Source organism: Pelodiscus sinensis, chromosome 5 (genome assembly GCF_052426305.1).
Source record: "Pelodiscus sinensis isolate ZL-2025 chromosome 5, ASM5242630v1, whole genome shotgun sequence".
Lineage (NCBI taxonomy): Eukaryota > Metazoa > Chordata > Testudines > Trionychidae > Pelodiscus > Pelodiscus sinensis.
This window is the reverse complement of record NC_143056.1, coordinates 90210835-90234270: the sequence shown is the minus strand read 5'-3', so window position 1 is coordinate 90234270 and position 23436 is coordinate 90210835. Positions and strand designations below refer to the sequence as shown.

The 23436-nt window shown below is 43.9% G+C and overlaps 1 protein-coding gene across 6 annotated transcripts in view; it reads left to right on the top strand.

Moving 5' to 3' along the window:
- NADSYN1 (NAD synthetase 1) overlaps positions 1-11848 on the top strand; it is a 30354-nt gene extending 18506 nt beyond the window's left edge. For 5 of the 6 annotated variants that reach the window (XM_025184917.3, XM_025184912.3, XM_075927712.2 and 2 more), the window contains 7 exons: positions 156-291; positions 546-652; positions 1211-1342; positions 3034-3103; positions 3939-4067; positions 8617-8793; positions 11170-11848. In XM_025184917.3, coding sequence (XP_025040702.3) covers positions 156-291; positions 546-652; positions 1211-1342; positions 3034-3103; positions 3939-4067; positions 8617-8793; positions 11170-11226 — 808 coding nt within the window. In that variant the 3' untranslated portion in view covers positions 11227-11848. Of the gene's footprint in view, positions 1-155; positions 292-545; positions 653-1210; positions 1343-3033; positions 3104-3938; positions 4068-8616; positions 8796-11169 lie in introns of those variants that run through there. The other variant, XM_025184922.3, reaches the window with a different exon arrangement.
- Positions 11849-23436: the final 11588 nt, after the last annotated feature.

The window sequence follows — 23436 nt, the reverse complement described above, 5'->3', positions numbered from 1 at the left end:
TATTCCTGTATCCTTGATACTCTAGAGGTGAATTAATTGAGAGGTCGATTATTTTCTTAACATTAAGGAAGACCAAGTTAAAATACTTCGTTTTATACTATTTTACCTTGTCCTAAGCATGCAAACTGAACCCTTTGTGTTTGTAATTTTTTCAGCTATCATATAAATCTAAACATAGATGGGGCAGTGAAAGTTATTGTGGGGATTTTCAGTATGGTGATGGGAAGATCTCCCCAGTTTCGTGTCTATGGAGGGAGCAGCAGGGAAAATCTGGCACTACAGAATGTGCAGGTATGTTTTATATGAGCTGGATCCTTTGTGGGCAAAAATCTCCTTCTGTACTAACATGGTGAGGTTAAATTACACTGGGATGCAGTGCTCAGTAGTCACCTGCAAAAACCTAAGTTCTAAATGTAGCTTAGTTCTGAAGTATGCCAGGCTCATTGTAGTTCCTACTGAACATTTGAATTTGACTTTGAATTTTGTTTCATGAGGGAGAAAGTTTTGCTTTGTAAATCTGCCTTATTTCTCAATTTGATTTGTAGGCTAGAATAAGAATGGTCCTTGCCTACCTGTTTGCTCAGCTGAGTCACTGGGCTCGTGGGATGCCTGGGGGGCTTCTAGTGCTTGGATCAGCCAATGTGGATGAAAGGTCAGTGCAGTCTTTTGTAACTTGACAGATGCCGGTATCTACCAGTGCCCCAGGAACGGAAATGAATTTCAGACTAAAATGAGAGCAATGGAAATCAATGAAAAAATAACAGAACTGAAAAGTATAATCATCAGACATTTTTTCAGGAAGTTGTTTGGGAATTGGTGTAGTAATTCAATACAAGAACAGCTTTTTCCTTTCTCAGCAACCTTCACTAGTGAAGGTGACCTGTAAATAGAAAACGAGAGTGAAGCTAATATTTTGTGTCTTTTTAATATTTTTATCATTAGAAATCTAAAAAAACGCTTTGTAAACTATGCAATGTATTTATAAAATCAGAACCTGGAAAGGTGGGATTTGAGTTGGTATTGAGGTAGGTAAGGCTGCATTTTAGTTGTTTTTGCTAAATACCCTGCCTCGTTGGTTGATGGAGACATCAGTTAGATTTACAGTTTGCAGATCCTCAAGTTATCAATGGCTTATAAATGCACATGAAAACATAAAAAGTCCTTATTCAGTGGTCTTCGTTGTTATAAAAAGTTCCTTATTCTCTTTCAGTCTTCATGGATACTTAACTAAGTATGATTGCTCCAGTGCTGATATCAATCCCATTGGTGGAATCAGCAAGACTGACCTGAGACGTTTCATACAGTATTGTATGGAAAACTTCCAGCTTACTGCTCTCAGAAGGTGAGGAGTAAAGTCATGATTCTTAGATCCTGTTTTCACTACCAGTGAAACTGTGCTAGCTGAATGGGATCTCTGATGCCATCGTAATACATGTGATAAATAATAATAACTTCTGTGTTTACGTATGGTTGTAGCTAGTATATTTCTCCAGATCAGTGTGGACAGGGATTTTTCTCTTGAGACCCAGGTAGTCTAATTTCACTATTACTACTGGCCATGTATACCTACCAAAACTCTTTAGTCTTTAAAATAGATTTAAAACATGCATCTACAGTAAAACTCCGATGGTCCGGCATCTGACGGTCCAGCACTCCTGATGGTCCGGCACCATCAGGAACCCGGAAGTGCTCCAGGCAGCCGGACCATTGGAGCTGCTCTGCCCCCAGCTTCCCCAATTCAGCCGCTGCTAAAACTGACCAGCGCTGAATCCGGGAAGCAGGGGGCAGAACAGCTGGAGTGCTGCCGGGTAGGTCCAGTAGCGCTGCCCCTCGGGGCTGCGGGACCAACCCAGCAGCACCCCAGCTGTCCCGGATTCAGCCGCTGCTGAAATTGACCAGCGGCTGACTCCAGGAAGCCCGAGACAGAGCTGCTCTGCCCCAGCTTCCTGGAATCAGCCGCTGGTCAGTTTCAGCAGCAGCTGACTTGGGGACACCTGAGACAGAGCAGCTGGAGTGCTGCTGGGTTGGTCCCCGCAGCGCCGAGGTTTGGCGCTACCAGACCAACCCAGCAGCGCCCCAGCTGCTCTGTCCCAGGCATCCCGATTCAGCCACTGCTGAAACTGACCAGGGCTGACTCCAGGAAGCCCGGGGCAGAGCAGGTCTGCTTCTGGCTTTCTGGAGTCAGCCGCTGATAAGTTTCTGCAGCGGCTGACTTGGGGACACCTGGGGCAGAGCAGCTGGGGTGCTGCTGGGTTGGTCCAGTAGTGCCGAGGAGCGGCGCTGCGGGACCAACCCGTCAGTACCCCAGCTGCTCTGTCCCAGGCATCCCCAAGAGCAGCTGGGGTGCTGACGGGTTGGTCTCGCGGCACCAAGGGTCGGCGCTACCGGACCAACCCAGCAGCACCCCAGCTGCTCTGCTGAATCGGGGACTCCTGGGGCATAGCCGGACTATCAGAAGGGAGGGCTATGAGGGGGTTTGGGGTAGCATCCCCCCACCCCACCCCAGACCCTTCATAGCCCCCCCTTCTGATAGTCCAGCATATCTGATAATTCGGCACCCCCTGGGTCCTAAAGGTGCCGGATTATCGGAAGTTTACTGTCTTATGATTTTTGGAAAATAAATCCCAGTGAATATTTGTCAAGGAAGTTGTGCCATAACTATGCTAGCATCTATATTTAAACATGTTTGCCACTAGGGCTACATCTACACTAGATTTATTTTTGGCAACTTGTTTCTAACGTTATTAATACCAGCTGGTTGTAACAACATTGAGGTGCTGCTAGAGATAATGCTGCTGTGAGGGCCTAAGTTTTTACACTGTTGTTTAAATGGTCTGGTGTTAATGCTGTCAGTGTCAGGAGCTGTTCTACTAGCTTTCACAGTGCTGTTACGGTTGAAGCTCCCCAAAAGGTTTTCTTTCCATAATCATTTTGCAGGTTGTGCCCCAGAAATGGATTTAAATGAAGCACTTGATGTTTAGCAGGCCAGTCAGCTAACATGATGGGTTAAAATGAATGTTTTTTCCTACACAGCATTATGTCTGCACCACCAACTGCAGAGTTAGAGCCCCTTGTGGATGGACAAGTGTCTCAAACAGATGAGGTAATGGGCTTTAAAATGCTCTGGTAAGCTTTATCCACAACTTGATTTTTGTTCAGTAGCATCACTACTGCCCCTTCACCACCCCTCTCCAAACTATGACCGAGATAAGTTTCTCTCCTTTTATAGGGTCTCAATAGTCATTTCACAAAACAGCTCTGTAAACATTGGTATCTGGCTACCAGGCTTGTGTATACAGGCTAAGAGTTTCAGAAGTAACTGGAGCTTTTGGGTGCCTTCATGAGCTTTGGGTATTCCATTCAACACATTTGTAAGGGGTCTGTATTTTACAGAGTGGGGCATAGCCCTTTCTGAAAATCAGTCCCCTTTAAGGCCTCTCAGGTTAGGACCCTCAAAACTGAGTAGCTCAAAGTCACTAGTTACTTTTGGAAATATTGCCCCAGAACTGTGTTTTCTCATACAGCACTGTTCAAAGTTACAGAGTGCCTCTGAAGTGAAGGCTGGTCTAAACTTTAGGGAATGGTAGTGTGTTTCTAGGAAAAGGGGTAGTAAGTCAGAGGAGAATTTAGCTTCTTTTTTTCAAGCAGAAAGCCAACAAATAGGTTTATTTTGCTGGCATGAAGCCTGTGATCAAGCACCACAGAAGGAAAAATCCTTTTTATTCAACAAGTGTTTTTGCTAGCTAGCTGCAATATATTTCCATAAAAATTTCTGATGTGCCGCGGCAGAAATGGAGATTTTAAATGGGGATTGATTTTGAATTTAGCATTTCTCTGATTAACTGAATTTATTATAGTCTTCTATAAAAAAATTCATTCTGACTCATCGGTTACACATTTCAGTGCCTTTTTGTGTGTGTCTGTGTGTCTGGTTTCAGGAAGACATGGGTGTGACCTACACAGAGCTGTCAGTCTATGGCAAACTAAGGAAGATAGCCAAGGCTGGCCCTTACAGCATGTTTTGTAAACTGATAAATATGTGGAAGGATATCTGTACCCCAAGAGAGGTAAAAATGTTTTTAATCTTGTAAAATTCCTCCATTAACTGAGTTTGTGTTTTGGAAAAAGTTTATATGTAGTTTTCATAACTTATGAGGAACTGCTCAATTAATCTCTATATATAGATCTAAAAATAAACAGTTCCTTTCAGAATACTTAATTGTTGATTTTAACAGTCTGCAGTACAGACAAAAGGCCAGAATTACTCTAGAATCAGTGCCAGCTTGTGCTAGCAGAAGAACGTCTTTTGGGAAGCAGAGAATAGCTAACTGCAACACAGACAGTGGACCATGCATGATCAGTGTCGGTGGGCAGGTTTCCACAAGGAGATTTCTCTTGAAAATTTGGTATTTTCTCCTTTAAAGTGTTCAGAACTCTGTAGGGTATTTTTAAATACAAGGAGACTGATCAAGCTGTTCCTCTTAAGTTATGAAAACTGCATGTGTTTTCTGGGACCTCTGTGTGGTAGACAAGTCCTGTCATACCCATTTTACAGATGGGAATACAAGGCACAGAGAAGCTAAGTGACTTGACCAAGGTCACAGAAAGTCTGTGGGAGAGCAGGGAATAAAACTTGGGTCACCCATATCTCAGACCAGTGTCCCAAACCCTGGGCTATCCATTATTTTATTTAAAAAACCCATTTACTCTAAAATAATACATATGTGTCCTTCACTATGGCACTGTTTTACTCATACTGATACTTTGAATCAGGGATGGGCAATAAGCTGCCTACAGGCTGGATGTGGTCCACCAGCGTTAGCCCCTGCAGGGTTACTGGATACTTGTGCATCCGCAGGTACGGCTGCTTGCCACTCCCGTTAGCGGTAATTTGACATTCCCACACACTTCCTGCAGCTCCCATTGGCCGGGAATAGTGAACACACATAGTGCACACAGAGCCTGCAAGTATTCTTACCTGCAGGTAAATAAAACATCCGGTGGCCCACCAGCAGGTAACTCTGACAATCTTTGTCTGTCCTGTGGGCTCTTATTGCTCACTCCTGCTTGTGCAACACAGGGAATGAACAAAACAGGTAATCATCAAGTGATCTGTTCCCTGTTGCTCATTCCCAGCTTCTCATAAACAGAGATTAGGGACACCGGTCCTGCCCAACCTGGCTAATAACCATGGATGTACCTATCTTCCTTTAATTTATCTAGTTCTTTTCTGAACCCTGTCATAGTCTTGGCCTTCACATTCTCTGGCAAGGAGCTACATGGCTTGACTTGCATTGTGTGAAGAAATATGTCCTTTAGTTTGTTTAAAACCTGCTGCCTATTAATTTCATTTGGTGACCCTTAGTTCTTGTATTGTGAGAAGGAATATACAGCACTTCCTTATCTACTTTCTCCATACCTGGCAATATTTTATAGACCTCAATCAGATCCCCATTAGTAATTTCTTTTCCAAACTGAAAAGTCCGAGTTTTATTAACTTCTCTTCATAGAGAAGCCATCCATACCCCTCATAATCTTTGTTGCCCTTTTCTGAATCAATTCCGATATATCTTTTTTGAGATGGGTTTTTTTGCATACAGTATTCAAGATGTGGGTATACAATGGATTTATATAGAGGCAATATGATATTTTCTGTCTTGTACCAATCCAGTTCTTTATGATCCCCAACATTTTGCTAGCTTTTTGACTGCCACTGCAGTCAAAATTGCCACTGCCATTGAGTGCATGTTTTCAGAGAACTATCCACAGTGACTCCAAGATCTCCTTCTTGAACGGCAACCACTACTTTAGACTACATGATTATATGTGTAGTTGGGATTATGTTTTCCAATATGCATTACTTTGCATTTGTCAACATTCAAATTCATTGGCCAGTTTGTTGTCTAGTTGCCTAGTTTTGAGAGCCCTTTTGTAGCTCTTTGCAGTCTGCTTTGAACTTAGTTATCTTGAATAGTTTTGCATCCTCTGCAGATTTTCCCATCTCCCTGTGAACCCTTTTTTTCCAGATCATTTATGAATGTTGACTAGGACTGGTCTCAGAAGAGCCCCCTGGGGTGCACCCGTTGTTTACATCTCTCCATCATGAAAACTGACCATTTGTTCCTATCCTTTATTTCCTATCTTTTAACCAGTTACCAATCCATAAGATGATCTTCCCTCTTATCCCATGACAGCTTACTTTAAGAGCCTTTGATTAGGGACCTTGTCAAAGGCTTTCTGGAAATCTAAGTACACTGTAACCACTGGATTTCATTTGTCGACATGTTTGACCCCCTTCAGAGAATTCTAGTAGATTAGTTAGACATAATTTCCCTTTACAGAATCATAGAATCATAGGGTTGGAAAAGACCTCAGGAGGTCATCAAGTCCAACTCACTGCCCAAAGCTGGACCAACCCCAACTAACTCATCCCAACCAGGGCTTTATCAATCTGGAACTTAAAAACCTCTAGGGATGGAGATTCCAGCACCTTCTTGGGTAATGCATTCCACTGTTTTATTACTCCCATACTAAAGTAGTTTTTCCTAATAGCCAACCTAGACCTCCCCCACTGCAACTTGAAACCATTGCTCCTCGTTTGGTCATCCGTCACTATTGAGAACAGCCTCTTTCCATTCTCTTTAGAAACGCCCCCCCCTTCAGGTAGTTAAAAGCTGCTATCAAATCCCCTCCCTCCCCCCACTCTTCTGTACATGAAATAAGTCCAAATTCCTCAGCCTCTCCTACTAAGTCATGTGCTCCAGCCCCTTAATCATCCTTGTTGCCCCAGTAATTGAATATTTGTGTATTTTTACACTTCATTTGCCATAGTTTATGCTCCATTTTATTTTCTTCGCTAGGGTTAGGTTTAACTTCCCCTTTTTAAAGAATGCCTTTTTGTGTCTCACTGCTTCTTTTACTTTGTTGTTTAGACATAGTGGCATTTTTTGGTTCTTTTATTATGTTTTTGGTTGAGCCTCTGTTATAGAATCTTTAAAAAGTTTCTATAAAGCTTGCAGAGATGTCACTTTTGGCAATATATCTTTTAATTTCTGTTTAACTGACTTCCTCATTTTTGTATGGTTCTCCTTTCTCAAGTTAAATATTACAATGTTGGGCTGCGGTGGTATTTTCCTGCCACAGGGATGTTAAATTTAATTATATTGTGGTCATTATTACCAAGCGATCCAGCTATATTCACCTTGACTATCCTGTTCTCCACTTGGGACTAAATCAAGAATTGTCTCTTTTCTGATGGGTTCCAGTCCTAGTTGCAGTAGTCACTGAAGGTGTCAAGAAACTATCTCTGCATCCCATCCTGAAGTGATCTGTATCCAGTCAATGGACAGTTGAAATCTCTCATTATTATTGGTTTTTTTTATGTTAATAGCCTCTCTAATCTCTCTGAGCATTTCACAGTCACTATCGTCAAGTGGTCAGTAATATATTCCTATTGCTATATTCTTATTGGAGAATGGAGTTACTATCCATAGAGATCCTATGGCATGGTTTGGTGCATTTAAGATTTGTATTTCATTTGATTCTACACTTTCTTTCACATATTGTGCCACTCCCCAATCAGAATGACTTGTTTTGTCCTTTCACTATATTTTTTACTCTGTATTACTCTTTCATTGATTATCCTCATTCCATCACGTTTCTGTGATGGCTGTTATAGAAATATCCTCAGGTAATACGAGGCACTCTAGTTCATCCATCTTATTATGTATTATTGGTATATAAACACTTTTAAAAACTTGTCATATTTTAGTTGTCTGCCATTATGTGATGTGAATGAGACTCTTTTTCATTTGACTGTTTCTGTTCAGATCCCATCTGTATTTTACTATATTCCACCCTCTCCTCTTTACTAGGACATAGAGAATCTGTATTAAGAGATCTTCCATGCTCCTCCGCACCTGTCAGCTTCCCCCCAGCCCTTAGTTTAAAAACTGCTCTTCAAGCTTTTTAATGTTAATTGCCAAAATCTGGTTACATTTCGGTTTAGGGGGGAGCCCATCCTTCCTGTATAAGCTCCCCTTTCCCCCCAAAGTTTAACAGTTCTTAATAAATTCAAACCCCTCCTCCCTATACCCTATCGTCTCACCCGTGCATTGAGACCCAGCAATTCTGCCTATCTAACTTGTCCTGTGCATGTAACTGGAATCATTTCAGAGAATGCTACCATGAAGGTCCTGGCCTTCAATCTTTTACCTAGTAGCCTAAATTTGGCCTCCAAGACCTCTCTCCTGACTTTCCCTATGTCACTTCCCTATGTCACTTCTCTGTGTCATTGGTATATGTATGTACCACAACCACTGGTTCCTCCACAGAACTATACATAAGCCTATCTAGATGTCGCAATAGATCCGCAAGTTATGCACCGGGCATGCTAGTCATCGTGAGGGTCTCCTAGTCATTGCAAACCCAGCTGTCTATGTTTAGTTAGTCATTATGGCCAGCTTCCTTTTTGGTAAGACACAGTAGTAGTGGTAACTAATGCATATAAATTTGGATTTGTGAATTAGCTCTCTGCAGAGTAACTTGCTCATCTACAGTTGTATTTCAGTTCTGAGAAATTTCAGTTGACTTGAAACTATGTGTTTTGTACACCAGGTGGCATCCAAGGTTAAGCATTTTTTCAGGATGTACTCTATTAACAGACATAAAATGACCACCCTCACACCTGCCTATCATGCTGAAAACTACAGTCCTGAAGACAACCGATTTGACCTAAGACCTTTCCTTTACAACACTACCTGGTCCTGGCAGTTCAGGTCTATAGATAAACAGGTAAGCTTGGTTGAGTTCTGCTGTAGGTTTATTTTAAATGATTTGTGATAGGCCAAATCCAGTTCCAGTATGTCTACACAGACAAGTTTCCTATGATCTGTAACAATTCTTTAACGTTACTTTAACAGGGGCACAGAGGAATGTTTGGGGGAGTGTGGTGAGGTCTGAGTCAGAAATACGGGGAGTGCCACCCAGCCCTACTCTGCACCCAGCTCTGCTCCAGCCCAGCCCCAGCCCCCAGTCAAGGTCCAGCTGGGGTTCCAAAGCTGGCTCCACCCTTGGTGCCTGGCCCCAGCTATGGTCCTGGTCCCAGGTTCAGCCCTTTTACCTCTGTGCATGTGTTGCCACGGCAACCAACCCGTGACCCTCAGCCCTGGGGATAAGTGGGGTATGACCTTAAAAAGTTTGGGGATCACTGATGCTCATGGACTGAATGCTCATTCAGAGCGCCACTTAAGCCAACAAGCAAGCACATAGTAAACAGGGATGTATATACATGGACCTGATTGCAGGATTAGGACATAAAATACGGTGACAAAATAAGTAAGAGCTAGGAAATTCATAGTGAAGGCGTCTGTCCATCTGCCTTTACAGTAATCTCCTCTTTGGACTTCTCAGTGGAGTTTCACTGAGTATTAATTTGTCCTTGTATGCATGGATCAGAGCTGTCCAGTCCATGGGACGATTTGTGGGGGGCCTTGCAGCCACCTCCACCATCCTGTGGACAGGTCCCAAGGGGCCTGGTGTAGGACAACAGCAAAGGTTGGGCCACTCTGTACTCACTGCAGCAGCAGGAGTCTGTTCCACCCCACTCTGGCACCTTCTTCCAGCCTGCTGTGCTTGGCTTTACTGTGCAGCATAGCAGTGTGGAGCAGAGCAGGTTTCCCGGAGTGCTGGAGAATGGGCCTCTGCTGCTGTCCCGGGCCAGGTCTCCCCAGTAATCCTCTGGCTTGCGTTGCTAGGGGGAGGGAGGAGGAGAGGAGTGAGGCGGGCCGGGGCCTGCAGTGGGAGGATTGCCCTGGGCCCCATGCCAAGGGAACGGGGGGCGGGGAGAGGTGATTGCCCCAAGCACCCTAAGGACAACCATGGCTTGGATGCAGCAACTGTTCTTAGACCAGCCACTGTGAGATGTGTAGTGGATCAAGTGACTGCTGTAACTGGTTTGCTTAGCTTTTTGTGGGCTTCAGTCACAACCTGAACGTTATTTCAGTACGTTTTGTTTTACTATAAAAATGCTTGGCTGAAGAATTTTAACATGTCTGAGTTTTCACTGCCAGAGATTTTACATTTCAGTTGCTTTTAAGAATGTGTTTACATATGCAATAAAATATTAATTCCCACCTCTATGAAATGTCAGGCATGCTGTTAATAGAATCCGACTCCCTGGAAACTTAGAATAAAAGGTACCATGTGCGCCATTCCTTTTTTAGCCCCGCCCTACAACTCATAATTTTGGGCGTTCTCCCATTAAAGACCAACTCCTTTTGGCTTCAGAGGGAGCAGGATTGGATATTTTTGTAGGGTCAGACTGTAAAAATCTGGCCTCTCTCTTTGTGCCTGTAAATATTTATGGGCACAGTGAGTATCATTTGGACTCATAATGACCTAGTGTATTGGCATATGCTTCCTTGTAATAGCATATGTTTCCCTGTAATACTACTTGAGCCTGCAGGAATTTGCCATTGCAATCTGTGAGAAAAGTGGAGGGGAGGCGCTAGTTAAAAAATCTTTTGCTTCTTCTTATCTAATAAGTTACAGCAGCAGCCTGTGCTGGTAACTTTCAGAAAGTTTTTCACAAGACTGGGAAATAAGAGTCTCTTGTAAATAGTGCAAGGCAAAGTTAGCCTATTTTGGGAAGCGAGCACGCTAACAGTTTCCTTTGGCCTGGAAACTCTATGCTCACAGGCCATGTAGTTGTAATTCCCAAGAGAACCATTGTCCAGAGAAAAGCCACATGTTGACTGTTGTGTTCCCATGTTTGTAGCACAGAACCCAGAGATAAGATGGTGTAAGAATTCATGTGGTTACACAACTATTCAGTTACCCAATATCTAACATGCCTACTTGGTATATCTACCAATGAGAGAAAATTCCGATGTGATGCACCTCTGATGTCATCTTCTGTGGCTCCTGGCTTGGGAAGAAGAATATATGGCCAGAGCTCTTCTGCACTGTTCTGCTACTTGACTGCCAAAATGGCCCTTCAGGCCTTGAGCAGTTGTGAGGTGATTGGAGAATGGGCTGACGTAGAACCATCCCCAAGAATCAGGGACTGGGCATAGCTGAGAATCTGGCCTCTGGCTTGTTGTTCCTTTGTTCATTGTTCACTACACCAACTCTTGTTTGTTTTTATTCCTGTACGTTGTTTATTTTCAGGTTTCCAATCTAGAAAGTAATGAAAGAAGGAAGCCTGTACTTGAAGATGTGGACTGACTACTCTCTGCTTTTATACTACTGACTTAAAAGCGGGTACTGAATCTATAAACATAACATTCAAGGATAGAGTATATTCTGGAAATCAGAACATTTCAGTGTCTGAACAGAACTGGTTTATCTTTTTGTTATCAGTTAAATTTGTAATTAATCAAACCCACATTTGTTTGGACAAATAAGTTTAAATCATTTCATGATTTTGAATGATTTGTTTCAGCTATTCATTATTTGTTATATTCAAGGTGTGAAGTTTGTCACATACTTTACATGGTCTTGGCTGAAATTTTTAACATGTAAAAATAAAGATTGGACTTTTAGGTTTTAATTTTTGGATGATTCATGATTCATTAATATTTTCATACATACCTGTAAATTGTCTGAATGCACTGAAATAAAAAGTGTTATGATCCCTCCAGTAATAGAAACCAAGCTCAGTGCTTGTATGGGAAAATGTGTGTGGACATATAAAAAATTTGACGGGGTCTAATGAATAGTCAGCATGTGATATTTATCTAACATGTTGAACTGAAGGCAGAAATCTTTATAGTCTCTGGGCACATGCTTCTGTGAAAATAATTTTTTTCATTTTATTATGTAATAAATTCACATTTTATAATACTAATTGGCTTTATTTGTAACATTTTTATTTACTCAGAATTAACTAACTCGTCTGGTTTAGTGATTGGAACCTAAGATCCTAATTCAACAAAGTATTTGAGCGTGGGCCAAATTTTACATACATGAATAGTTTCTAATGTGTCTCTGGTCAGCACATCTAAGGTCTGTTTCTGACTCTGCCATCTACTTACTGTATAACCTTTGAAATTCACTTTAACCTCTATGAGTTTGTTTCTTCATTCCTAAAATAGGGATAATGCCTAGTTAATATAATGCCAAATGCACTTTGAGATCCTCGGATACAAGGTTTTCTACTCTTATCTTATTTAAAGGGGAGCTGCAAATACAATTAGGTTTGTGTTATTTTTTCCTTCTTGAAGATTTATAAAGAAAAGTGGTATGATTCACATTTTAAATATTCCTCAGTGCCTGGCATTTTCCAAAAAAATATGAAGATAAGCATGGTGTTGTGGCCTACATTTCTGTTCCCACTTAACCTGGTGCTACTATCCAAGGCTGAGCATGCACTGCCATCAGAAAACGAGTAGGCAAATGTGGCTGCTTTCCTTGCCTGTTTTGTCACTATGGCCACATCTATAGTACAAGATAAGGCCAAATCTATCATGGGTGATGTCTGGCCACCCGATTTTGCAAAGTCAAAGGTCTGTGTTCTCACTGCAGGGAAGAATTCAGTGTACAGGCAGTCCCCGGGTTACGTACAAGATGGGGACTGTAGGTTTGTTCTTAAGTTGAATTTGTATGTAAGTCGGAACTGGTACATATTGTAGGGGAAACTCTAGCCAAACATTTCTCCAGAGCTCAGTTTTATTCTCCCACACCTCACTTCCCTCAGTCCTTTATTCTCAAGCTGAGGTGTCTGCTGAGAAAAGCCGCTCCGCATCTCCCTGGTCTGCTGGGTGGGGCGCTAGCTTCGCATCTCCCTGGTCTGCTGGGGGGAAGCAGTGCGGGGTTGCCTCACCCCATTTGTAAGTAGGGATCCGATGTAAGTCGGATCCATGTAACCCGGGGACTGCCTGCACTCTGAAGTAGCACATCTCCATTAGGGAATCAGCCATTGACTTTGAGAGCGATGCACTGTGGGTAGCTATCCCACAGTGCCTACGCCGCTTTGCATCCTGGGTTATGCTCCTAATGCATGCTGGGTCCATAATTGTGCACTGGATGGTTATGGGTTCATGTCATCAGTATAATGCACTCATCCCATAATGCACTCATCTAGGCCCTCCCCCCTTGCTTGAGATCAATGGGAAAGTCTTTTAGTACCTTTTTTGGCCCTGGTTACCCATGCAGAGGCCATAGCAGCGCAAGCATGGATCTCATTTTGCGTCAAACCATTGTGATGTTGACGTCGGCCTTGTTGTGCCTAATGGTGCAGTATTTTGAGAGCGTGTCACTCCACCAGGAACAGGACGAATCTCAAGATCTCCTGGACTTGCTGTACATGCAAGCCCTTGTGCTGATGCAAATGTGGCCACCAGTCAATCCTATGGACATGGTGAAACACCAGTTCTGGTACTGTGAGACTGGTAGGATTGCATTGTGATGCACCTATGAGGTGATCAGGAGTGGCTGCAAAACTTCTGAATGTGCAAGGCTACTTCCTTGGAACTTTGCGAATGGCTTTCTCCCCACCCTGAAGTGCAAGAATATTGGAATGAGACCTGCTCTGACTGGAGAAGTGTGTGACAATTAAGGATGTTAAGAACTAGTCAACTATCCGATAAGCAAATACTTATTGGATAGTCAAGTCGACTAGTCGCTTCCCCTCAGCAAAGGGTGAGGGTGAGACGGGGTACTTCAAAGCGACAGCGCTGCACAGAGCCCAGGATCAACTGTGTGGTGCTGCCCCTTTGAAACGCTGCTGCGGGGTTTCAACATAGCAGCACTGCATGGAGCCTGGCATCAGCTGGGGACTCCCTAGCTGACCCCGGGCTCCATGCAGCATTTCTGTGGAACCTGGAGTCAGCAGAGGAGTCCCCAGCTAATCCCAGGCTCTGTGTAGCGCTGCCATTTTGAAATATTGCGCGGAGCCCAGGATCAGCTGGGGAGTCCCAGATGACACCAGGTTCTGCAGAAATGACACACGGAGCCCTGACCCCAGCTCTACATGGCATTTCAAAGTGGCAGTGCCACATGGAGCCTGGGGTCAGTGGGGGACTCTTAGTCCCCAGCTGACCCTAGGCTCCATGTGCGTGCTGCCACTTTGAAATGCACAAGAGCCTTATACTGGGGACTCTGGTACGTTTCAAAGGAGGAATGCGGAAGTGCCTATTGACTAGTCAATGGAAATTCCATCGACTACTCAAGTAGTAAATTAATTGATATTTAACATCCTTAGTGGCAATTGCCCCGTGAAAGCTTGCAACACCAGCCAGCTACCAGACATTTGGGAATCAGTTCAGAGTGGGGAAATCTACAATCGAGGCTGTTATTATACCAGTAGCCAAAGCCATCAATACCATTCTGCTATTGAGGGTTCAATTTTAGGCTGAACATGAGAATGGTGGTTGAATATGCTTTTGGGCATTTAAAGGGAAGGTTTAGGAGTCTCCTGACTAGGTTGAACCTTAGCAAATGCAACCTTCTCTTTGTAGTGTCAGCCTGTTGTGTGCTGTATAATCTTTGCGAGATCAAAGGGGAATTTATCTAACAAGGTGGGGAACTGAGGCAGAGCGCTTAGCCAGAGATTTTGAGTAACCAGACACCGGGGCGATATGAGCACAGCACGGAGCAGTGAAAATCAGAGAGGCTTTGAAAGAAAGTTTTATGAATGGCCAGTTTTGAGACTCATGTACGTTGCTTTCAATGAGGTGCCACTGTGTTTGCCTATAATCTCCCACCCTACCCCTGAAGTATAAGCAATAAAGAGACTATTGTTCATCAGTCATGCTTTTTTACTTAGAGGATATAGCAGGAAAATAAAAGAAGTCAATGGTGGGAACTTGAAGGGGAGGGGTGGACTCAAAGGCATGAACGACAGCTTTTGGCCTTCCAAGATCTTGGAGGTTAAGGCTGCCTGTGAGGCTCCCCTACCACCAATGTCCTGGTACCTCTGAAGAGCCTGGGGATGGAGGCTATGGAACTGGGGAGGAGATAAAGTTATTTTGCAGGGGGTGAACGAGGTTCTAATGGGGTGGTGTTTCCAGGCATGCAGCCAGATGCTCCATTACTGTAATCAGGGAGGCAAAGATACTTTCCTGTTGCTTGGTCCGCAGTTCCCTGCACGCTGTCCTCTCCTGTGGTTCTGCAACTCTGTCCTGACGCTCAGCCTGCATCTCCTCCGGAAGCATATTCAGCCGGTCTATTGGCTTCTTGAACATATTTTCCCTTGACCATTTTCTCCTGTGGATCTACGCCAGGCGGACAGCTGGTGGAGCCAGGGGAGTACACAGGGAGCTGGCTACTGTCCCTGGTGTAACGAAGTTACAAAGGCACACATTATAGGAGCTACATTGTGTTAAATCTAACCCTAATCTGCTAACATACAGCAAAGATCTCCATAAAGACAATGGAGATGTGTTCTGTGCAAGGCCAAAGTTTTGCTTTGAAGGGGCCACTGTTCAGCGGGTACATAGCTGAGTTCAAAGGACTCATGCTGAGGCTGATATGGTCAGGGGCCTGATCCTGCGAGCGGGAGAAGGGGATGGGGTCTGGTCATGCCAGTGGGGCAGGGTGGTGTCTGGCACATGAGCCTTCCTGGGAGAGTGCTACTTTTCTAGCTTGAAAGAGCTTGTCAAGTGGGGTGAGGGTGGGGGGACAGGGCAGAGCACTTCCCTCTGTGTCCAGTACACGCAACTTCTGGGGAAAGTGCTACTTTCCCAGCCTGCACTCCGCGGGGTCAGTGTTTGGCAGGGAGACGTCCAGGGAGGAGGGGCCTGGATCCAACGTGATAAAAAGATCTGGGCTCCCACCTGTCGCCAGGTGGCCATTCTCCTCCTGCCCCTCTTGCCACCTCGCTGTCCTCCACGCTGATGCTAGTATTATCTTGACCAGACTCCACAGTCAGGCTAGGGAAGCTGGTTGGGTCACTCCCTAAAATCGCATTTAGCTGCTCACAGAACCGGCTTATTTGTGTGCTGCACCAGACCGTCCATTTGCCTCCTTTGTCTTGTGGTACGTCTGCGTCAGTTCCATTATTTTGACTCTGCATTGCTCAGCATCCTTGAAGTATCCTTTGGCCACCAGGTAGTTCGCGATCTTCATGTAAATGTCTGTGTTCCTTTTGCTGGTTTGGCGCTTGGATAGATTGAATTCCTTTCCTCCTGCCTCAATGAGGTCCAAGATGTCCTGAACTCTCCAAGCTAGTGCTTCTATGCACCCTGGGGAACTGAAGCTCATGGCACTTGAAGAATTGGAAGTCATGGAAGTGTTGGGAAGTCATGGCCATGTGTGCTGCCCGCTCTGAGGTGTGCACGCAACACTGGCCACATAGGAAATTAAATTAAAACTTTCCTGGGGCTTTTCCTATTCACCTGGAGAGCAGTAGAGGTGCAAGTTCAGACCAGAGCGGGACACTGTAGGATGCCTCCCGGAGGCCAAGAACCTTGACTTTCACTAGCACTACCATAAACTTGACCCGGCAAGGTTGGGAATAGCATTACTCCCCATGAAATCAGAAGTTCCTGATATCCACTTCATCGGCCCTTAAGGTCGACAAGACAGGCTTGGGAGTATGGACATATTGTTTAGAAAAATCAACCTTATGTGGCTAAATTTGAGATAGGAGTTTAAGTTTTTGTAACTTGGCTTGCTACCCTGTAAAACACTTGGGATGTGTCTAAACTACATGGCTCCGTTGATGGAGCCATGTAGATTAGGCTGATCGGCAGAGGGAAATGAAGCCGTGATTTAAATAACTGCGGCTTCATTTAAATTTAAATGGCTGCTGTGCTCTGCCATGGCTTCATTTCCCTCTGCCAATCAGCTTAATCTACATGGCTCCGTCGATGGAGCCATGTAGTTTAGACACACCCTTGGAAACAGAGAAAGCACATGAGAGAGGGTTAGAAAACCAGCTTCCCCACAGCATTCAGTAAAGCTGACTTACCTATCCGTCACTGAACTTCACTATCACATAAATGTGCCTTAAATTGGACAAATACAAAGGGAATGAAGGTGAGAGTTACTTTTTCACCTATTGCCTTAATCTTTAGCCACTTCTTACTTACATTCACTGAAGTCACAAATGGTGCCCTTTATTGGAGCGTCTGTCCCATTCTGAGCATCACAATGTTATAGCAGAAAATTCTAGCCTAATTCATGCTTCAGTTTCTGCTGATAAAATCCACTGCAGGCCAGGTGGTTAATGGACACAGCAGTTTCCCTGCTTTCTGCATCCTGAAAGAGAGTGGGGCCATTCATAGGGGCAGTAGTAGGGGAGGCTGACAAGCCCCTTAGTAAGGGTCCCATAAAATACTGTTTGGAGTCCAAAGCTGAGTTCCTCATTCAGAGTCAGGAGGCACTTCTGCTATGTACGCTCCTTGTAGGTGAGAAACCTTGCTTGGATGCAGTTGCCTGTGCAGCCAGGCACAACAACTGATACTCCTGTGATGCTCCGTGAGCCACATGCAGCAGAATTTGAAAAGTTCTAATCTAGCTGTGGATTTTCATTTCTGTATGGCCCTGGAACCTCAGTTATAAATGAGAGCTCTTCTCCTTTTTCATTCATTTGCCTAAGCTACTGCTTCCTTCCTCTCTTGACAGTCATAGGAGAAAAGGAACAATGAATGGTTGTTGACTGCAAGTATTTTTAGTGTGTTTCTAATTAAAGAGAGAAAACGAGTGTCAGAATCACATAACAATATTGGCAGGCAGACTTCTTGCTGCTACTCCTATATGGTTGAGCATTTGAACACTTAAGATGAATCTCAGACTGTTCTTGTGTTTCCATTGTGGCACTAACACACTGCAAATGACTACCTCACCACTGGCGGATGCTGGTTGAACCAATCAGCTGTACCATTGCCCTTACAGCAGACACCCTCATGTCAGCATTTACCAACAGTTAGCCCACAGTCATACCACCATTTCCCCCTTTCTTGCAAAGGAAATATCTGTGGTCAGCTGTTAGCAGTTAATCATGATCACTCTCAGTAACTCATCAAAGAGAATGTCAATGCAGTTTTTAAGAAACAGGTGCTCCCTTGGAAGTCAATAGAAAACTTAATGAAAGCCACTTCTTCCCCATAATCAAAGAGAGCTAATGTGTTTCTCTGTACTAACCCATTCCCCTGTTGAAATGTCAAATTAAACAGAACGGGATCACACCTGTCAAAATTCTAGTAAGTATCTCTTAAGGTAAAACATTTTGATTTTTAAATAAATAGCAGGTTAACACCGTGTAATTTCTAAAAGTGAAATTCGGGTTCTGGTTTGCCTGGACTTGGTCTGAGCTGATTGTGGCAGACAAAAAAGAAAGAAAAGGGGGAGAGATGGCAACTCACCTCAGCTGTCACACTCTCATTCTCTGTCAATCAACTGTTGAGAAGGCAGTAGCTAAGACAGGAGTGGGTAATAAGCAGCCTGCGAGTCGGAGGCAGTCTGCCAAGATTTGCCTCTGAGGAGCTGCCAGACACTTTATTCACAGCTCCTGTTGGCCTGCCGTTTGCTGTTCCTGGCGAATGGGTTTCATGGGAAAGCAGTGGCACCGTCTGTGTTGCTTCTCGCAGCTCTCATTGGTCGAGAATGGCAAACCATGGCCAACAAGAGTTGCCAACAGCTATGCCTGCAGATGCTCAGGTAAATAAAGCATCTGGTGGCCCACCAGATCCAGCCTGTGGGCCACTTATTGCCCTCTCCTTAGCTAAAGGAACTGGGGATTGTGTTGATCCTGGATTACCAGCCGTTGTGTATAACTGAGTGTTGAGACAAATTAAGTTCTGTCTACAGTTTTATCTTTCCTGCATATTTACTCATAAGAAGTCCTCTCTCTAGCGTCCTATGAAAATAACATCTCTTCATAAGTGATCATTTTTGAGGCTGGGTACACAGAATAAACTTAATAGAATGCTTGTAACAGAGGTATGGTTACTTATTGGAGTTAATGAGATTATGAACCTGAATAATGTTTCCAACAGCGTATGTTGGAAACCAGCACATTAGGTGGAAAGTTGAGGCATAAAATCTACTTTAATTTCTGAGTTTGGGACTGTGTCCAGGTCAAAGATTTTGGCTATCCCATTATAAAAACAGGTGATATGAAAATCTGACATATGAGTTCAGATCCTGAGCACACACCAAGATTTGGTTGAGGCCTAGCTTTCCTTGAGATGGATAATATATTTCAGAAAGGTTAGTGATTCTTGACTGGTACAATAGAAGACATCTTTGTTTCCCAACATGCCCTATCATTGAACTGTTATTCAGTAATACATCATGTAATTTATTGCTCAATCTCAAAAAGAAATTGGCCTAAATGATTATTACGCAAATTTCAGCTGGTTTTGGAAAGTTATTTTTTTCACAAGAGAGTAACTTAAAGTTTAAAAAATAAAATCAGGGAAACAATGATTTCTCAAAAAAGCACTGACTATTAAATTTAGTTGGGAATAGCCATCGTGGTGCCACTTGACAATTTGGATAGAGACTGGCTAAATTAGTGAGGTGGGTTTTAAACAAGGTTCAATGGGGGCAGGTGACCAAAGCCCACAGATAAATCATAAACATGAAGACCTGGGAGACGGGTCAGAAATTGGGAGGAACGTGGCATGTAATTGTAGGGATAAAAGAGAGACAAACCAAATGGGGAAGGGGGATGTTAAAATCAACTCACTCTCTGTTGTCTGTATACAAATGTAAGAAGGAGGGGGAATAAGCAGGAAGAACTTGAACTTCTAGTAAATAAACACAACTATGACATAGTTGACATCAAAGAGACTTGGAGGGATAATACACATGACTGGAATATTGGTATAGATGGGTACAGATAGCTCAGGAAAGACAAACAGGGGAAAAAGGATACGTTGCCTTATATACAAGAATTTATACACTTGGACTGAGGCTGAGTTGAACATAGGAGACAGACTTACTGAGAGTTGCTGGATAAGGATAAATGGGGTAAAAAATAAGGGTGATGTCATGGTAGACGTCTACTGCAGACCACCTAACCAGGAAGGAGAGGTGGTTGTGGCTTTTTTTAAACTAACAAAATTATCCAAGGCACAGGACGTGGTGGTAATGGGGGAATTCAATTATGCAGACATTTGTTGGGAAAGTAACACAGCTGGGCACAGCTGATCCAAAATGCTCTTGAGAAGCAAATCTAAGAGAAAAAATAATTGAAGAGAGTTGGCAGTTTTTCAAAGTGATAATTATAAGGACACAAGAGCAAATTATTCCAAATAGCAAGTATGGTAAGAGACTATCTTAACTATCATCTTTGAAAAGTCATGGAAAATGGGAGAGATTTCAGAAGCCTGGAAAAGGGCCAATATAACGCCTATTTATAAAAAGGGAAATAAGGACAACCCAGGAAACTACAGACGAATCAGCTTAACTTCGGTGCCAGGAAAGATAATGGAGCAAATAATGAAGGAATCCATTTGCAAACATCTGGATGATAATAAGGTGATAATTAACAGCATGGATTTGTAATGATCAAATCATGTCAAATCAACTTGATAATTTTCTTTGATAAGATAACAAGCCTTGTGGACAAGGGGAAAGTGGTAGATGTAGTATACTTAGACTTTAGCAAAGTATTTGTACACTAGGAAAATACAACCCAGTCATGGCTACTATAAGGTGGTTACATAAGTGGTTGGATAACAGTTCCCAGAGAGTAGTTACCAATGGTTCACAGTCATGCTGGAAAGGCATAACCAGTGGGGTTCCTCAGGGGTCTATTTTGGGACTGGTTTTGTTCAGTATCTTCATCAACGATTTAAATAAAGGCATAGACAGTATGTTTATAAAGTTTGAGGATGATACCAAGCTGGAAGGTGTTGCAAGTGCTTTGGAGGATAGGGTCATAATTCAAAATGATCTGGACAAACTGGAGAAATGATCTGAGGTAAATAGGATGAAGTTCAATAAGGACAAATGCAAAGTACTCCACTTAGGGAGGAATAATCAGTTTCATGTGTACAAAAAGGGAAATGACTGTCTAGGAAGGAGTATTGCTCAAAGGGATCTAGGGATTATAATGGACCACAAGCTAAATATGAGGCAACTGTGACACTGTTTCAAAAAAACAAACATCATTCTGGTGTGCATTAACAGAAGTGTTGTGAGCAAGACATGAGAAGTAATTCTCTTGCTCTATTCAGTGCTGATTAGCCTTCAAACGGAGTATTGTATCCAGTTGTGAATGCCACATTTCAGAAAAAGAGGTGGAGAAATTGGAGAAGGTCCAGAGATGAGCAACAAAAATGATGAAAGGTCTAGAAAACATGACTGTGACCGTGACCGCGCCCACGGTCCACTATGTCCATGTCCTTGGTTGGGGGGAGGGTAAGGTCTCTAGCGTTACAGCCGCCCCACGTAACCATGCTCCGCATCGCCAGTTAATCCTCCCGATTGGCTGTGTCAGCTCCACACTCCCCGTTGCAATGGGGGAGGAGAAAGGGGGGCCCGGGCCCATCCTTGCTCACGGGCCCCAGCCCAGGGCCCTAAGGACTCGGATCCTAGGAGATCCGGTCCAGCTGGCGGGGCATTCCGCCGAAACTCGCCAGCCTGCCAACCGCTCAGGGTTCCGCCCTGGGCTACTTCCTTTCGCCTCCGGAACCACCCCAACTCCAGACCTCACCTTCTCTTTGGTAGACAGGGCTGCAGGAGGGCAATTACTCGCCGGGGCCGTCGGCTTCCCTGACGATACGCTCCCACTCTGGGGGTCGATCCTGGTCCCCCCTTCCTGGCTTTACCACTGCCTGGCTTCTACCTCCCGGTTCACGTCCTCTTCCTCTCCTCCCTTCCCCCTGCTCAGCCGGGAGATGGCACTTTGAACGCCTCACACTTCCCGCCCCACCTATCATGGGCAGGGGCCATTGTGCCCGCGTTCCCCTGCTCCGCCCCCGCCGCCGGGGTTGCCATGGCACCCGCTGCCCAGGACGCCATGCCGCCTCCAGCCCGCCCCTGATGTCGGCCAGCATGACCTCAGGGCCGGGCGACGACTGCGCGATGTGCAAGCAACCCGCACACGGCCGGGCCTCCCCACCTCTATGGCCAAACAGAGCCTGCCTGACCCTAGCTAAGGTGCAGGGCGAGGGCGCCCCGTCACAATGACCTATGAGGGAAGACTGAAAGACTTGGGCTTGTTTTGTTTGGAGAAGAGAAGACTGAGAGGGGACATTATACCAGTTTTCAAGAACCTAAAAGGGTACTACAAGGGGGAGGGAGAGCAATATTGTTCTCCTTGACCTCTGATTATAGAATCATAGAATCATAGAATCATAGAATACTAGGATTGGAAGGGACCTCGAGAGGTCATCAAGTCCAGTCCCTGCCCTCATGGACAGGACCAAATACTGTCTGGTGGACAAAAAGCAATGGGCTTAAATTGCAGCAAGGGAGGTATAGATTGGACTGTCAGGATGATTAAGCAATGGAATAAATTGCTTAGGGAGGTTGTGGAATCTCTATAATTGGAAATATTTAAGAGCAGGTTAGGCAAACATCTATCAGGGATTGCATGGTCCTGCTGTGAGGGTAGAGGCCTAGACTTGATGACCTCTCAAGATCACTTTCAGTTTTAGTATTCTATGATTCTATAAATTATATACTGCTTCGCTTAATTTGATACACCGAAATCTTGTTTATGAAGCAGAATGGAAATTCCAAATCACAAGAATGTGCAGTTGCCAATGTCAATTACAATGAACCTTTGCTTAGGTAATTTGACAAGGTCCAGAGAAGAGCAACAGAAATTATTAAAGATCTAGAAGGAAGATGAGGGATGATTGAAAAACTGGGAAAAGAGAAGATTGAGCAGGGTAATTATAATAGTATTCAAGTATCTAAAAGGTTGTTACAAGGAGAAGGGTCAAAAATTATTCTCCTTAACCTCTGATGATAGGATAAGAAGCAATGGGCTTAGATTGCAATAAGGGAGATTTAGGTTGGACATTAGGGAAAACTTCCTGTCAGGGTGGTTAAGCACTAGAATAAATCAATCTCCTAGGGAGGTTGTGGAATCTCCATCATTGGAGATTTTTAAAATCAGCTTAGACAAATACCTGTCAGGGATGGTATAGATAGTGCCATGAATGCAGGGGACTGGTTTTGATGACCTCTCGAGGTTCCTTACAGTTCTAGCATTCTATGATTCTATTACTACAACACTGCAATAATTAATATCTTATCAGCCAAATTCAAATTATGCTGTCTGAAGATATCGAATCATGAAAAGTATACAATAATTTCCTCTACATCTGTCAGAAAAGCATTATTCTAGATCAGAGGTTCTCAAACTGTGGTCTGCGAACTCCAGTCAGGTGATCCACAGATAGTTCTAAGGTGTGTGTCTGAACAGCTGCATGTGAGAGAATGAAGGGGTGCCCATCTAATCAGTGTAGCTGTACATGCATGGTCCCCTAATTAGGTGCCTGTACTCTGGAGAAGATGGTGACCTGGGGG